This window comes from Parasteatoda tepidariorum, chromosome 2 (assembly GCF_043381705.1).
Source record: "Parasteatoda tepidariorum isolate YZ-2023 chromosome 2, CAS_Ptep_4.0, whole genome shotgun sequence".
Lineage (NCBI taxonomy): Eukaryota > Metazoa > Arthropoda > Arachnida > Araneae > Theridiidae > Parasteatoda > Parasteatoda tepidariorum.
Genome location: NC_092205.1, coordinates 98,810,412 through 98,826,938, shown reverse-complemented (window position 1 = coordinate 98,826,938; position 16,527 = coordinate 98,810,412). Strand labels below are relative to the sequence as shown.

The 16,527-nt window shown below is 27.6% G+C and overlaps 1 protein-coding gene across 1 annotated transcript in view; it reads right to left on the bottom strand.

Annotated features, from left to right (window-relative positions):
* The window catches only part of LOC107448713 (TNF receptor associated protein 1), a gene marked incomplete at its 5' end in the record, with an annotated part of 59,232 nt that overhangs the window by 24,164 nt on the left and 18,541 nt on the right, over window positions 1-16,527 (bottom strand). Inside the window, 6 exon segments of the mRNA XM_071177974.1 lie at window positions 423-570; window positions 1,635-1,704; window positions 6,239-6,512; window positions 10,147-10,220; window positions 11,593-11,705; window positions 15,093-15,262. Coding sequence (XP_071034075.1) covers window positions 423-570; window positions 1,635-1,704; window positions 6,239-6,512; window positions 10,147-10,220; window positions 11,593-11,705; window positions 15,093-15,262 — 849 coding nt within the window.

Here is a 16,527-nt window from a genome sequence, read left to right as displayed (position 1 = left end):
ATCGTCTTCCACAGCCGATGCAAAACTGACGATGCATCACGATATATAATTTCTAATATCGCCCAGTCCTAGTTCCTAGAAAAAAACCTTTATTTTATTTATTCTACTGTTCTAGTTCTTTGGAGATATAAAAACTTGTAATATCAGCTAGATCAGGGCTCAAGTTGAAGTTTCAGCACTCTAGCAAATCAGAAAATGTTCAAAATTTCAATTGTAAAATTTACCCTTCACAATAAACATGAAAGTTAAGTAAAAATTGCTAAAAATGTTTCAATACAAATAAAATTTTAATAAGACTGTGTTTAAATTGTTTCAGTTTATCAAGAATCACTATATCCTATTAGAAGCATTGCAAAAGAAACAAAAACATGAGAATAACAAATAGCAAAGCAATACATTTCCTTTAAAAACAAAATACCTACTTTTAACTGTTGATCAGTGTTTGACAGGATACCTTCTTTTAAGAAGAGAGAATAGTTATCATGGAATGCTCTATAGTTATTAATATCCTTTCTCATTTGGTCTTGTAGATATCGAAGAAACCTATTTGTAATCATTGTAGAAATTTTTCTGAAACAGAAGTTAAAATTGAGGATTTAAGATAAAATATGCATTTTAGTAAAATGAGATTTGCCTATTTCAACTGTATAGAAAAAGGAAAAAAATAGAAATACTGTGAAAAGATCACAAAGGTGGCTCCAATTCCTGGAACATTTATTTTTAGGAGTACATGTTCACAATATTTTTCTAATATTCAGTGTATATAATCATAATATATTCCACAATGATTACTTCTGGTACCATTTTATCCCAAAGTTGAGTGAAATAGTTTACCATTTCTAAAATTATCAATATATTTCTTCCCAACTGATTCAAATAGAAATTTTCATCTTTTTAATAGCACTGTTTTGCCTTTCAATATGAAAGGGTGGCAGTCATGGTCGAGTGTTGTTGAGCCACGCAGATAGCAGTTGGAAGGCAAAAAGATTTTATTTAGCTTCACATGGTATATTCAAAACATTTTCTATCAATGGTGGAACTCAAATTAGCACTCCAAAACTGTGTGCGTAGGTTTTTATCCAAGGGAAAGTAGCAAATGAATTTCCCTCTATTTTATTATATTTTAGGGAAATAGGGAAACATAAATAATTACAATTGATTTATTAAATAGGTCATGAGATTCCCACAAAGAGTAAAGGAAAAAAGTCTTACTTTTAATTAATGCATAACTGAGCCAAAATTAGATTTAAGGACAGGGTGTGAATTTAAAAGTGTAAGAAAGCGCTTCAATTAGAATAAAAAAATAAAGAAGCTTTTTATGTTACACACACATATATATATATATATATATAAAGTTTTAATTTCCCTCACAAATACTTAGCATTTGACAACATTTTAAAAGAAGTACTTGAATGATGAAAAACTCAAATGGTGATGATTCTGAAACTTTTAAACAGCAAAAATATTGAAAAATTAATTTCTGAAAAGATAATCTATTAATAAATTTAAAGCAGGCTGGCCACAAACACCTAAAAGAAAGTGTCTGATATATTACCAGAATGATTTTATCGAATTTCCCTGATCTTTTTAAGCAGTGGAATAAATATGTTGGGAACATCAAATAAATTACTTACCTTATCAAAGCACTATCTTGTAAGAGTTCTCGACTTAAATTCAAAGGTATATCTTCACTATCAATGACACCTGTTTAGAAAACAGAGATCGTTAGCACCAAAAGTTCAAAGTAGAAATAATCCATAGGTAAACAAAAAATAGGTGATAAACAGCATATAAATAATTTTGTTTCTTACAAAAAATTTATGATACTAATGAAATAATCATAAGAGAGAATTTCTAAAACCAAGTGAACATTGGAATATTAAAATCATTTACATTGTGAGCCATACAATATTTCACAAGTTTAAAAATCTGTAACAAGCAAAACTTGAAACTAGCAGAGCTCATTCTAGGCAGGGTTAACAGGTCACAGCACCCTGTTGCCCTTTTAGTCAAAAGGATCCACCCTGCTGCCCCCTAAAGTAAGTTAGTGCTCTGATGTAATAGACACCATAGCCTTTATTTCCTCAACCTTTCTTCATTTTTTCCCTAAACTCTACTATGGATTTCTTAAGCTTTTGTTTTTTTTTCCAACTCTTATTAATTAGTTTGTCATTGCTGTCAATAACATAGATATATATGGGAAAGGAAAAATAACCATCACACCCTCTTGTTGCACTTGTCTTTGAAAGTTTGCAGTTACTTCCACTATCTTCCAGAGCAGAAAAGTTCAAGAGGGGCCTCTCAGTTGTCCAGCAGGAATTCATTAGTGGGGAGAGGGGTAAAGATGCTTTTCTCTAATTCTTGGCATACTCTTCTCCCTAAAAGAAGATAAATCTTTTTTTTTTTTTTTTGTCAAGCAATGTTCTATTGTAAAGGTGGGAGAGTGGTCAGCAGGTGTGGAAGGTCATCCTTTTGGTAAACCAGAACTGTCTTTTGGGAAACTCACAGTTTTAGCAAGCAATCAAAATTCTTATGACTGTACTTAAACTACCATAAATTCAGGAACACCACTTACAACTCTACTCCACACAACAAAATATCACTATAAAATATGTTCATTTGAGCAGATTTTAGGTTCATTGTTAACTAAAAAATGGTGGAAATTAAATAGAGCACTTTTTTTAATTCATTTAATGAAATTATTGAAGGAGAACTTTTGATTTTATTTTAACAATATGCTTACTATAATCAAAAGCATAAATGGTAGTAAGATGCTTTATTGAATTTTGTATGTTATTTTTCAGTTAATCTTAAATTTTTTTAAAAAACTTGTATGGTATTGAAAACAGTCTTTTTATGAAAATATTTTTAATAATTAAAATTGTTATTTCTGTTACTGGCATAAATAGTTTTTAAGTTAGAATAAGCAAAAATATATAAAATTTTTGATTTTTTTTTTTTTTTTAAATTTTGAACTTAACTACAAAATATTGCTATAAAATATGTTCATTTAAGCAGATTTTAGGCTCAGGCTTATCTAAAAAATGGTGGAAATAAAAATAGACCATCATTAAATCCATATTTTGATAGTTTCTTAAATTTGTTTAATATAATATTGAAGGAGAACTGAGTAAGATGCTCTATTAAATTTTGTATGTTATTTTTAATTAATCTTTATAAAAAATTTTTTATTTGTATGGTATTAAAAACATAAGTTTTAAATTATTTTTAATGTATAATATTTTCAATGTACATATTACGTTACTTTAAAAANTAACTGAAAAGTTAATTATTTATTAAATCATAATTATTATTAATCATTTTAATTATTAAATCATAACTACAGACACTTAAAAACATACATTTATTATTTTATTAATATATGCATGCATTTTGAATAAATTACTAAGCTAATTAGCTCATTAACTTGATTTATATGATAATTTATTAATAAAAATTAGTAATTAATATGATTGCTTTGCTACTTTTTGTAAAGTTAAAAGTATTTTTCACCCCTCTTACAAATTGACAATATTTTTCAATAGAACGTGTAAAGCCCATAGAAAGAAATTATTGCCTTTTTAGAATAATAATGCCCTTTTTTTAAACTTTTGCGCCCTGCACTTTTTTCTGCCTAGAATGAGCTCTGGAAACTAGAATTAAGAACAGAACATAATTCTAAAATAAAATTAAAAACAGGACAGATACATAGTAGGAAAAAAATATGAAAAGAGAAATACAATGAAATCTATTTCAGAAGTTCTCGTTCAAATTATTCATATTCTTGTTAATTTGTTTCCTATAAAGAAATATTGTAGAATTTAAAAAAATATTATCTGTATTATTTTCGTGGTTAAAAATTCTTTCTCAGACTTTCAAAACATGAAGAAACATAAAAATAAAAAAGAGCGCAAGTTTTTATAAATGAAATTAGTTAAGACAACAAAACAAAAAAACTGGATTTTTAGAAAGAGCTCTAAGTTGGAGAGGGTAACAATAACATCCTTTTTGTGCATTGTGAATTTAGCAAATTAATTGCTAATACATTGCCAGTAACTACAATAGGTTTTGCAATTAAAAATAGAATATCTTAAAAAAGAGAGAGAGAAAGCTTTGCTTGATGGTGAGCATTTAAGATGACACTTGCAGATTATCTTGTGAAAAAAAATTTTAGACCACAAATAAAGTTGTCAAATTGTTACAAAACTTACAAAATACTATTAAAGGATAAAAACAAAGAAATGTGCATAAGAATATCAAAAAAATTTTACTAATAATTTTTAAACCTTTCAGAAAATTTAAATACCACAATTTAATGAATCTTTTAGAGAATTTAATTAACACATAAATAGTGAAAAACAATGCTTTTTTGGGGTGGGAAGGTAAATATCTGAGCAATAATTCTGTGTTTATTATGTATAATTATCTATTAGTTATAATATAATCTGTGTTTAAAAATGGCAATAGTCTCTGCTTTAAATTTCGGTTCTCAAAAATTAATAGAGGAGTGAAACTACTCAATTTATTTATTTAAACATGATCTATGCTGTTGTTGTTGTTAATTTACGTCGCACTAGAGCTGCACAATGGGCTATTGGCGACTGTCTGGGAAACATCCCGGAGGATGATCCAAAGACATGCCATCACAATTTTGATCCTCTGCAGAGAGGATGGCTTCCCCGCTTCGGTAGCCCGACGACCTGCGCNAAAAACAATGCTTTTTTGGGGTGGGAAGGTAAATATCTGAGCAATAATTCTGTGTTTATTATGTATAATTATCTATTAGTTAGAATATAATCTGTGTTTAAAAATGGCAATAGTCTCTGCTTTAAATTTCGGTTCTAAAAAATTAATAGAGGAGTGAAACAACTCAATTTATTTATTTAAACATGAGACCTTCAGGATATCTTTGTAGTATCTTTGAACAAGAGAACAATAACAATTTATTATTATTAAATTATTAAAATAAAGCATTGAATATATTCACATTTAAACGTTTTTGAAAATTTATACTTTTACTGATAAGCCAAAGGGTAAGACAAAAGTCCTTCTTGCCAAATCTACAGCGGCAGGATACAACTGAATATCAGCAAATCAGAACACAGCAAAAGACCCTTGATTGGTGTTTCATCAAAAATAAACTTTATCAAATGTCAAGCCAACCCAAAGATCATTTGAGGAATATGAAAACCCCAAATAAGTCCTCGAATCGAATGTGGCTCATGGGATTGAGTTTTCTCCTTCCAATGAGGTGCACTGGACTTAAATCCCAGCAATATTTGGTCGATACAAATTCCGCACTCGGCTCGTACCGAGCACAATACTGGCGTAAAATATGTTCAGTCATAGATGAATCATGGGGTAGAGTTACCTTGTTGTTAAGTTAACCCTAAGAGTTTTCGGCAGTTTTCTTCTTTATATAGTGCAAATATGGGTAAGTTCCATTAAAAAGTCCTTCATGAAGGCAAATTTCTCCCAGTACTTGATCCAGGAGTTACCTCATCTTCTGGATTAGGTGCAAAATTTCAAGGCTACTTAGTTGAACATTAGTAGCCATAAACTCAAGATTGAGAACCAAGTACAAAATAAAATAAGTCACCAAATTATAGTAAACATCTCATAGTATGCATTTCTATACTTAAATACAAGCAGTTGAAGAGAAGACTTTAAAAAATAAATTTTGGTCACATTAATTAATTTAATTTTTCAAATTATTTAGAAAGGGGTGGAAGAATTAAATATTCATTTAAGAATTAAATAAAAATTAAGAAAAGAGGAAACATGTAAAACCTATAACAGCGTGATAAATCATATAACCCTATTACAATTTTTAAAAAAATATTTTAGCTAGGCTTATAAGGATAGGAGAAGAATAAAAAGTCTGAAAATACCCGTCAACTTAAATCTAGAGAAAAAAAAAAACATGTGAAACTATTTAAATAATTTATAAACTTAAAGTTTTTTACTTTATTTTATTACTATATGGGTACATTGAGAGTCCAACATACTGTTAATCTTTATACATCATTCTTGATTAAAGAGAATAAAAAATAATAAAGTAAAAAACATAACAATGTAGGAATATTAAGAATTCTTCTGAACTTTAGAAAGTCAGAAATTCTGCCAGACATTGTAAAAATTTAATGCCTGTTTTGTCTACTCACTTCAAAAGTTTTAAACAAATTTTTACATTTTTTTCATAGAAATTCTTTTTTTAAATAAATGTTACTTTACGTACCTCTCATGAAACGAAGCCATTTGGGGAGTATATCAGCCTTGTTTTTAATCAGCACCCTCGAGCTATACAGAGAGACACCAATCTCCATATCTCGACTGATTTCGAAGAGTCCCGGCTTCCCTTCTGGCACGTACAGCAGGCACCTCAAATTGAGGGGTGAGTCTGTCTGGTAGTGCAAACAATAGCGGGGAGTGTCAACTGTCTTAGTGATGTATCGAAAGAACTCCGTGTGAATCTCTGGAGGTACCTCTTTGGGTTCCATCAGCCAGACAGCCTGAAATAAATATTATTTTGATTAATACATTTTCAAATTCATAAAATCCTTACAAATCTTTCATAATATGAACTAATTTAAGTAAAAATAAAGTATTGTTTTGATTTAATTTTTTTTTATTGCTAAAATCAACAGTTCAACTTCTCAAGAATTTAAATCTTATAATATTAATATTCTAAAACTTCAATAAATATGAAGCTGTTGGGGGGGGGGGAACACAGCAATAACAACTTGGGCAGCTGAATCAAAAATTTCTGAATTAGTGCAACAAATTGAACAAAAACTATTTGTTGGATTGGTTATGATTTTTTTTTTTTTTTGATGTAGGAAATCAAAAACTATACATCAATCAAACATTTTTTTTAAATATATTAATATTCTCCTAAGTCAAAATACAGAAATTTTCAAATTTTATTCAAAATAGTGAAACTGCATTAAAACATTTACTTGATATAAATTTTAAGTTCATTGATAATATTACTTTAGAAAGAAAAAGCAAATTTTTTGTTTCGATTTCTTGTTTATCTCACCCAGTGTTTTCATTAATGCGCGAGAATCTCGAATATTTTTTTCTTTTCTCGCATTAAAAAATTACAACCGCGAGAAATTCGCGCATTCTATAAATCAATTTCAAAATTCACGAATTTCTCCAATTTNGCTGTTGGGGGGGGGGGAACACAGCAATAACAACTTGGGCAGCTGAATCAAAAATTTATGAATTAGTGCAACAAATTGAACAAAAACAATTTGTTGGATTGGTTATGATTTTTTTTTTTTTGATGTAGGGAATCAAAAACTATACATCAATCAAAAATTTTTTTTTAATATATTAATATTCTCCAAAGTCAAAATACGGAAATTTTCAAATTTTATTCAAAATAGTGAAACTGCATTAGAACATTTACTTGATATAAATTTTAAGTTCATTGATAATATTACTTTAGAAAGAAAAAGCAAATTTTTTGTTTCGATTTCTTGTTTATCTCACCCACCAAATACCAATTGCACATCAACTGTAGTTTACATGAGGTTAGAGTTAATTTATCAATGCATAACTGCCAACATGGATCGGAAAAAATCCAGTAGATTTTGTGCAATTAAAATAAATTTCATGATAATTGTTGCATAGTGTACTAAATGTTTTACACATAGGGAATTTTAGGGATTTCTATAGTAATCAAAATAGGAAAAGTGCAATATTTTCCAGTTATGATACATACTCAAAGTGTTATGTATTATATTTACTCATAATTTCAAATATTAATAGGCATTTAATTCATCAAAGATGGTTAAAAGATCTTTTTAATTAATTTGAAAAGAGAGTTCTGAATAAAAATAAACTGAACATTTTAGAACAAAAAAAATTTTGAACCGAATTCTATAAATGAGGTTCCTTGCATTATGCATTAGTAATACTTATTTAAATAGCAAGCAAGCAATAATCTGCATAAAAATTCTATTCCAATAGTGATTTTTTTTAGGAAACTTACTCAATTTTAGAGAATTTTTTAGAATGTACAAAAACCAAGAGAATTTATTAAACCAGTAGACCAGGAGAAACTGGCAAAATTCAGTAGTCTACTGGAAAATTCAGTAGAGTTGGCAGCTATGTAGGTCTGATTTCTTTTTTAATGTAGATAATAAAAAACTATCATCTTATAAAAACCATATAAAAATCAACTATATAAAAATATATTATTGTTTTCCAAAGTCAAAAAATACTAATCTCTGGAAATTTTCAAATTGTATTAAAAACAATTAAACTATATTGAAAAATTCACTTGATATAAGTTTTAAGTTCATTGATAATATTATTTTAGAAAGAAAAAAGAAAATTTTTTTGTTTTTGATTTTTTGTTTATCGCATCCACCAAATACAAATTGCACATCAACTGTAGTTTACATGAGGCTAGAATTAATTTATTAATGATTTTTTTGCAATCAAATTAAAATCATAATTAGAAAATTAAAATCATAACCAATGTGCAAGTGTAATATTTATTTGAATAATTTCATAAAAAAAATTTAAACATCCATTCTTTATCTTATTACACACATCCCACCCCCAAAAATAGACAAATTTTAATAGTATAAGAAGCATATCAGAAGCATCAAGTAAGAGGAATGAGATTTTGAGTCAAAACACTGCTGATGATACTTGTCCTCAGAAAATTAAATGTATAAAGAAACAAAAAAAATTTAAAAACCTCTTTTTAACTCAGCATATAAAAACTGTGAAACATATTTATGCAATAATAAAGGTCGATTTTACTATTGTTTATATGAACCACAGGCATCGTAGTGGACTAAAGAAAAACTCTGAACAATTTTTGGAACAATATACATACATGTCAGAATACTTTTAAAAGAAGCTAATGAAAGATTAAAAAAGGCATTATTTGCTATACTTAAGAGTATAATAAAAGCAAATTTTATTGCAAAAGAAAACTAAAGCATACTATTTTTAGTTTCAGATCCACTTTGTTCAGAACAAAAAATTTTACGTTTCCACAACATTTTATAAATGCAACAATAAATTCCTAATAGTTTGAGATCAATATATAGAAAAATTACAATAGAACTTTTACAAGAAAAAAAGAATATCCAGTATTAATTAGATAATATTCCCTCAAACATAAATTTAATTAAAATTTGTAATTGAGAGCAAGAATTCCTTAATCAAATAATTTTAAAGTTGAGTTTCGATAATCTCAAAACAAAAAGACAAAGAATAAGTAGATCAATACTATAATAAATCAACTTACTTAAAATGTGAATTCTCAAAAAATTTAATATCTATAGTTTTGCATAGGCTAATTAAATATCTGTCCCCTATACTGTGTTCAGATGAGGCAATATTTCGTTTATGCATTATTCTGGCCTAAGGATTTTGTCCTATAATACTCCAGTTGAGACTACCCATTCAGGATGCATAGCCAAATCTTTCAGCAAAAAAGAAGCACCTTTAAAGTATGTTCTAAGCACTCAAAAAATATTTTCAAGCACTATGTACATTAACAAAATTCAAAATAATTTTGAACAACTTTATATGATCACAATAAAATAACTAGTTTCTGACAAATAACTCCTTTCTTGATTATATAAGCCAACATATCGAAAGATTTTTTAAATCAATTTCGGAGGATGGAAAATAAAGACTGAAATTGAGAATATCTAGCTAAATGCAGTTGAGTTGCACATGACAGAGCTAGAATCGCTCCGAACCTAATAGACGCACATGCAGACTCGCAAGTATTTCATCATGTAAAATGGTTGGCGCTTTCATACGCTATGGAATGACGGTACACCGAAATGGATTATGGTTGAATGAATTGTGAAAACGTTGAATAGAACAATATTAAAACCACGCTTTTGCATAATACGTGGCAAAAAGCGACAATTTCATTAGTGAAAAGAGAATATTAAGCACTTTTTAAAAAATCCTAAAGAAAAAAAGCACCTTTAAGGGCTTTTAAAAAACAAAAACAGAAAATAAGCACCTTTAAGCACTTCTTAAAAACGCTACACATCATGCCATTATTATTCCGAAATGATGTGTGAGGGAGAGTATCACTATTACAATTATGCCCATTTGGGAACGGAGAGTTTTATTTAATAAAAAATTATTTCTTACCTGAATATTATTAACTCTTTTTCCATTAACGTAAATTGGATAGGCAACAAAGTTGCTGTACTTGTTAATGACACCTGAAAAGAAAGATTTATTTATTTATTTAGTAAACTGTAGTAAATAATTCATACCAACAATTTTTTTAAAAAAATTTGAGCTGCCAATTTTAAAAACATTTTATACAGCTTAGTGTAGTCAGAAGCATATTTAATTTAAAAAGAAAGATATGAAGAAATTATTCTCCTTTTTTTCTAGACCTTCTTTCACAATCTCTTACAATAGAACACTTTTGAAAGCTTAGTAATTTTATATATTTCCCTACTTAATATTTACTGAAATAGTTCAATTTCTTTTTGTCATAGGAATAAAATATGCAATTACATAAAGAAAATGTCATTTAATAGAAAAAGCTAGTGTTATGTTCTGAGACTGAACTCATACCTGCCACCTTTTATTATTCAGAAGACTCACAATAAAATAACAGGGAAATTACTTAAAATGCAGATTCAATTTTAATAAATTAATAAAAGTATAAACAATACAATTAAGTCTGCGATCCATGTACAGAACAATAAAAAAATTTGAGAAGTAATAATCAAAACTGATAAATAAATTAAGAAAATAAAAATAGAGAAAATCTGTTAAAAAATCAGCAAATAATCTAATCAACAAACTAAACACAAAGTGATTGGCATCAAAAGATGAAAAAAAAAAGTTCTCATTCCACAGAAGGGGTTAGAAGTCAAAGAGAACCCAAAAGTTTCTGGGCCAGAATACTCCTTGTCGACTGTGGGAGGTGAGTAGCACGATTGTAAATGAAAACAAAAGAAATCAATACACATGTTCCAGTAGTTACTTTTATGGAAGTGATTAAGCAATTTAAACTAGAAAGGCAAATCTTTCAATTTTCCACAAAACCTTTCAGAGTCTGTAAAAGAGGACAATCTTGACATTAAATGGGGACCTTTATAGATCCCCTAAAAAGTCCTGGAGATGCCCAGGGGGTGCACAGATCACAGCAAAGAACCACTGATTTAATATAAACATTGTAAACCCAAGATCTTCTCATAAGATGCTTTTTCATTTCTAAAGAAATTCCAAGGAATGTGTATACATCATATTTATGGACAAACTATAATCTCAATGAATTAAAATAACACCAGTTCAAATGATTGGTTTAATGATTCAGCTCAATGACTTTGAGATGTTGTCATCAGATAATCAGTGAGAGATTTTCAAACAAAAATAAATTACCACATTGACTGCAGTGTAAGTTTCTGAATATACAATATAAGATACAATTTATCTTATGTTGTATATTCTACTGCAATAAATTTTGTATTTTACCTGTTAAATAGATGATTTACATAATTCCCAACAAAATTCTTATGCAATAGAAATGAATATATTAAAAAAATATGGAATGATTTTACAGCTGGAAAACTATACCTTTAATCTCATCTTCATCAGCAAATTTTCTTTCATTACCACTTTTAATATATGCAACAACTTTTGTACCAGGCTGCACATTTTCAGCTTCCATTATTTCATATGAGCCAGATCTAAAATAAAAGTGATAAGTCATTAACAAAACGCTCATAATGAAAAAACCCTAAAATTAACATTAATACTGTTTTATTACAATTAACATCAAAATACCACATTTTAAACATTGGCTTAGTACATAGTAGCTTTAAGTAATTACAGAATTGATACAAAATTTATGACATTTCGTAACATAAAAAATTATGGATAATTTTTAAAACATTTTATAATTTTCAAAATATTTTATAACTTAATAATTTTTTTGCTTTCCAGGTTTTACTCTCTGAAAAAATTTCTAAGGATGCCTTTTGGTTTTATTTCAGGTTTTTTTAAGCAAAATTCCAGATACTGAAAAAATAAAGTTACATAGGTACTTCTTCTAAAATGTGAAAAAAGAAGTGGGAAAAAAATTATTACAATTAACTCATTTAGCTACACTTAAATTATTTTTTTCATTATTGCAACAAAATTACAATTTAAATGTATATAGGAAATGGATAGGAATGATATAGGATATAATATGGATAGGAAAAAATCCAATAGATTTTACAAAATAATATGAATTTCATGACAGTTGTTGCATAATATACTAAATATTTTACACAAAGAGAATTTTAGGGATTTTTATAGTCATCAAAATAGAAAAACTACAATATTTTCTAGTTATGATTGACATTAAACATATTTGAAATGACGTTAAACATATTATGTCTTATGTTTACTCGTAATTTCGAATATTAATAGGCATTTAATTAATCAAAGATAGTTAAAAGACTGAGAGAGTTCTGAATAAAAATAAACTGAACATTTAAGAACGAAAAAAGTTTTTAACTGATTTCTATAAATGAGGTTCCCTTCATTATGTATCAGTAATATTTATTTAAATATTCAAGCAAGCAGGCAATAATTCGTACAAAAATTCAATTTCAATAGTGATTTTTTTAGAAAACTTACTCAATTTTAGAGAGTTTTCTGAAATGTACAAAAACCAGGAGAATTTTAATTAAACTAGTAGAGTTGGCAGCTATGATAATGTATAATTTCGAAATTACAAACAACTAAAGTAGAATGAAAGATTACTAGAGTAATGACTTATATAAAGTTTTTTTTAAAAATTAACAAGTTCAAATGAAATTTTGATAAAACTGATTAATTTCTAAAGCAAATTTAGAAAGAGTAAACTAATTAAAGTAAATTAATACTTGAAAATTATTTAACTATAAATTTTACCAAAAAACTCTGTGTATAAAAAAGGAAAAAATATCAATAAAAGTTTAGCATTTAAAAATTATTTCTTATTCAAATTTGAAATATCCATTCATAAAAATCAGCTTGACACAAAGTATAACATGGAGTAAGAAGGAGGGAAATGGATGGTAGCAGAATTCAGTAAGATAATTTTAATTAGTATTTATGTACTAAGTAAATAGTGTGTGAAGGACATTATAAAACTGTTATTCTATATTTCAGTGGTTAACAACAATGCAGAATATTAAGTAAAATTATATGGCCGAATTATTTTACTACTATAAAAATTTTCCCTTTGTTTATTCCAAAAATAAAAGCCATTGCATGACAATAAGAGAATCTAATATTATATAGTATCACAACAGATGCAAAAAAATATTACAGTAAATGCTAGATATTATTTTGTATAGAATTTAATGTTATATAATGCAGAAAAAACAATGACCTTTTTATCTTCCTAATATTTTAAAGTTGTGCAAATACTGTCAGATTTTCTGATGTTATATAATTTTATGAGCTACTTGGGAAATATTATCAAATTATATAGATACCTTTTCAATGCAAGAAACTGGTTAACAAAAGACTACAAATAGTATTATTTTAAATAATTTCTTCATTTATGCACGAGTGGTAGTTCCTTTTTTAGATAATATTTTCAAAGAGAAAATGTGAAACAAATCATGTTTCAAAGGCAAAAGGAACGATAAGAACATTAATGAGTTAATTTATAAGAAAGTAAAAAATATTTATTTTCTGAATTCTAGATTTCAAACATTTTCCACCTATACCCGTTAAATCTTTTATCCTTTTACACAGTTTCTGTCAATCGCATTTGACCCAACAAAAATTCAAAACTTGTAGTAAAAACATAAAATATATTAAATATAATATTTTAAAATGGCTGAAAACCAATTGCTCACAATCATCCTCTCTTTCTTCAATGTTTTATTTTACAATCAGTGAAAAAAATAGACAAGACTATTTTTTTTCTCCATAAGTTTTCTCGAAGAAGACTTACGGTAAGTCAAAAATTATGGTACGTCAAATTTATACTTCGTGTCTCGATTACAAACTATCATTATTATTTTCTATCTTAATAACAGATTTAATCACTGATTTTTAAATTTCTGAATCACACCTTAAAAAAAGTTTATGACTTACTGATATTAGTTGCTTCGTAAGACACTAGCAACCCTTCTTGTTACAAATTTAATAGTTAGCCTCAAGGCAAAATTGAATCAAATATAATAAAATTAAATAAATTTGCACTGAAATAAATGTAAATCAAGATTAAGTGAAGTTGTTAGTTAATCAAAAAAATAATAATAATAATACACTGAACTCTGGCAACTACGTTATTCGATTCAACAATAACTCCCTCCATTACAATAATGTTTGGTAATCCCGACGAACTTCCATATGAATTAATGTTATCCACCCCTCAATATTGCAAGATTCTCTGAAGCAATAAACCCCTGTAAAATAAATTTTTTTTCCTCTAATTTCAGCCTTATTTTCTTCATTTATTATTGGTTTTCAAATAATGTAAAAAATCTTATTTTATCATCTTTTGCCATTTTTTCTTCATCTTTTCTGACAAGAAAAGTCTCACTGCTGATTCTTTTCTTATTTCTTTTCACCACAGTGAATGGCTTTTGTAGTCAGATTTCAATACCCCATCCTTGATGTACGTAGACCACCCCAAGACCTTCCTTTCTTAGAATTGCCTCCTTTATCTCGTAAGAAATCAGAGGTGAAACATTCCTATCTGATTTCATATTTAACCATAATTACCACTCTGCAAATTAAATTTTTATATATTATATAAATAGATTTATAGTTAATACATATATAACATTAAAATTAAAAAAAATCTTCTTGTGTCTCCAAAGTATGTAGGCCCTTATCCCTCTACAACAATATATTTATTTGCTCCCCAAAATATTGTTGTAGTGAGGTTTTACTGTAATAATAATTTTAAAAAATACTATAGTTTTTCTTCTTAAAATTATAAATGGGCCTTTGGGCCAACAGAAACAAAACACTAAAATAAAATCTTGGTTTGATTCAAATCTCCAAATTAGCATTCTCATTATTAAATTTGTAATAATAAATTACTTCTTATAATTTTGCATGTATGGGGAAAATGAACTCACCCATCGGACACCCATTTATAAGCTTTACTACCAGGTTCATGACGTTTTGAGTAAACTTCAACTTTATCAGCTATCATAAAAGTTGAATAAAATCCAACTCCAAACTGTCCAATAATCTTGTTTACTGCACAACTTGTTGAATCTGTTCTTTTCACTTCTTCTAAAAATGCCTAAAAGAGAAGAAATGCCTATTAGATGCTTGGAAATTATGATGTGTATGTAATTTCAAATACTTATAATTATAAATTAAAGAGTCTGTATGTGTGTCAATGAGAGTAAGTCTTCTATAATTGAAGAATTGTTTGAGCTAGAGCCTCAAACAATGGGCACAAGATTAAATATAGTCCAAAATTTCAATTGGTCCAGTTGGGAGAATTGTTAGAAAAAATAAATTTTTCCTATGAGTTTAACAGTAGGAATAGTTACATATAAAACTGTGGACAATTTATGTGTCAATTATTATTTTAAAGTATGTTAAATGTGTTTACCTGTTAATTGCATTATTTTAACTATTTAAGAAATAATATCCATTACATCTAGTAGCTTATGGATCTTTTTAGTTAGAGGCCTGAACAGACCCTTGAATAAGCACCTTTAAGCACTTTTCAAAAAAGCTACGTGCTCTGATATACTGAAAAAATTAATAAAATTAAAATAATATAAATTGCATTTATAATTTGCTGCTATTCTTGATGATTTTAGGTTAATAAATAAAAGAAAAGCAAGATTCTTGAAGCAAGATAAAGAAAAGCAAAAGTTCATTTCATTGAAATAAAGCTTAACTGTATAATATAATATCATTTAGCATGATGCTATTACTAGTTTGATAACATAGCTCTCACATGCCCTCCATGTTGATCATTGAGCTTAAAATAAATAAGAAAAATATTAAATAATAAACAATGTGCAATGAACTCCATTTTTAATTAAATAGAGCTGTGAGATACTAAACATCATAGATGTTATCTTTCAAATAATTGGCGGAAAAAACTTCGACAGCAAAATTTATAATAGCGTCTGATGCTAAACCTATGCCAAAAATTCATTTTACAAATGTGTTCTTTAGGAAAAACTAATAAGCGATAAAAGACGTTAGAACCAGCTGTCCAAGTTGGAGGATTCAAGCACAAACAGTTCTGGAGTAATAAAAGAGACAAAAAAAACTACTCCTCTTTTAACATAAGAGCACATATTCAACCAGTTATAATCCATTTTAGATTTCAATGTTGCATTAGTATAAAGGGTGTTATGAGAAATATTTTTGAGTGGATCAATCACAAGTTACACAATATTGTAACATAAGTTATATAACAACTTGAAACAGAACATTGATGTTAAAATACATTTTTTCATTTCCATCAAATTAACTAGATACATTCATTTATCAGGGTGCATAGCCAAATCTCACAACAAAAAATAAGCGCCTTTTAAGTAC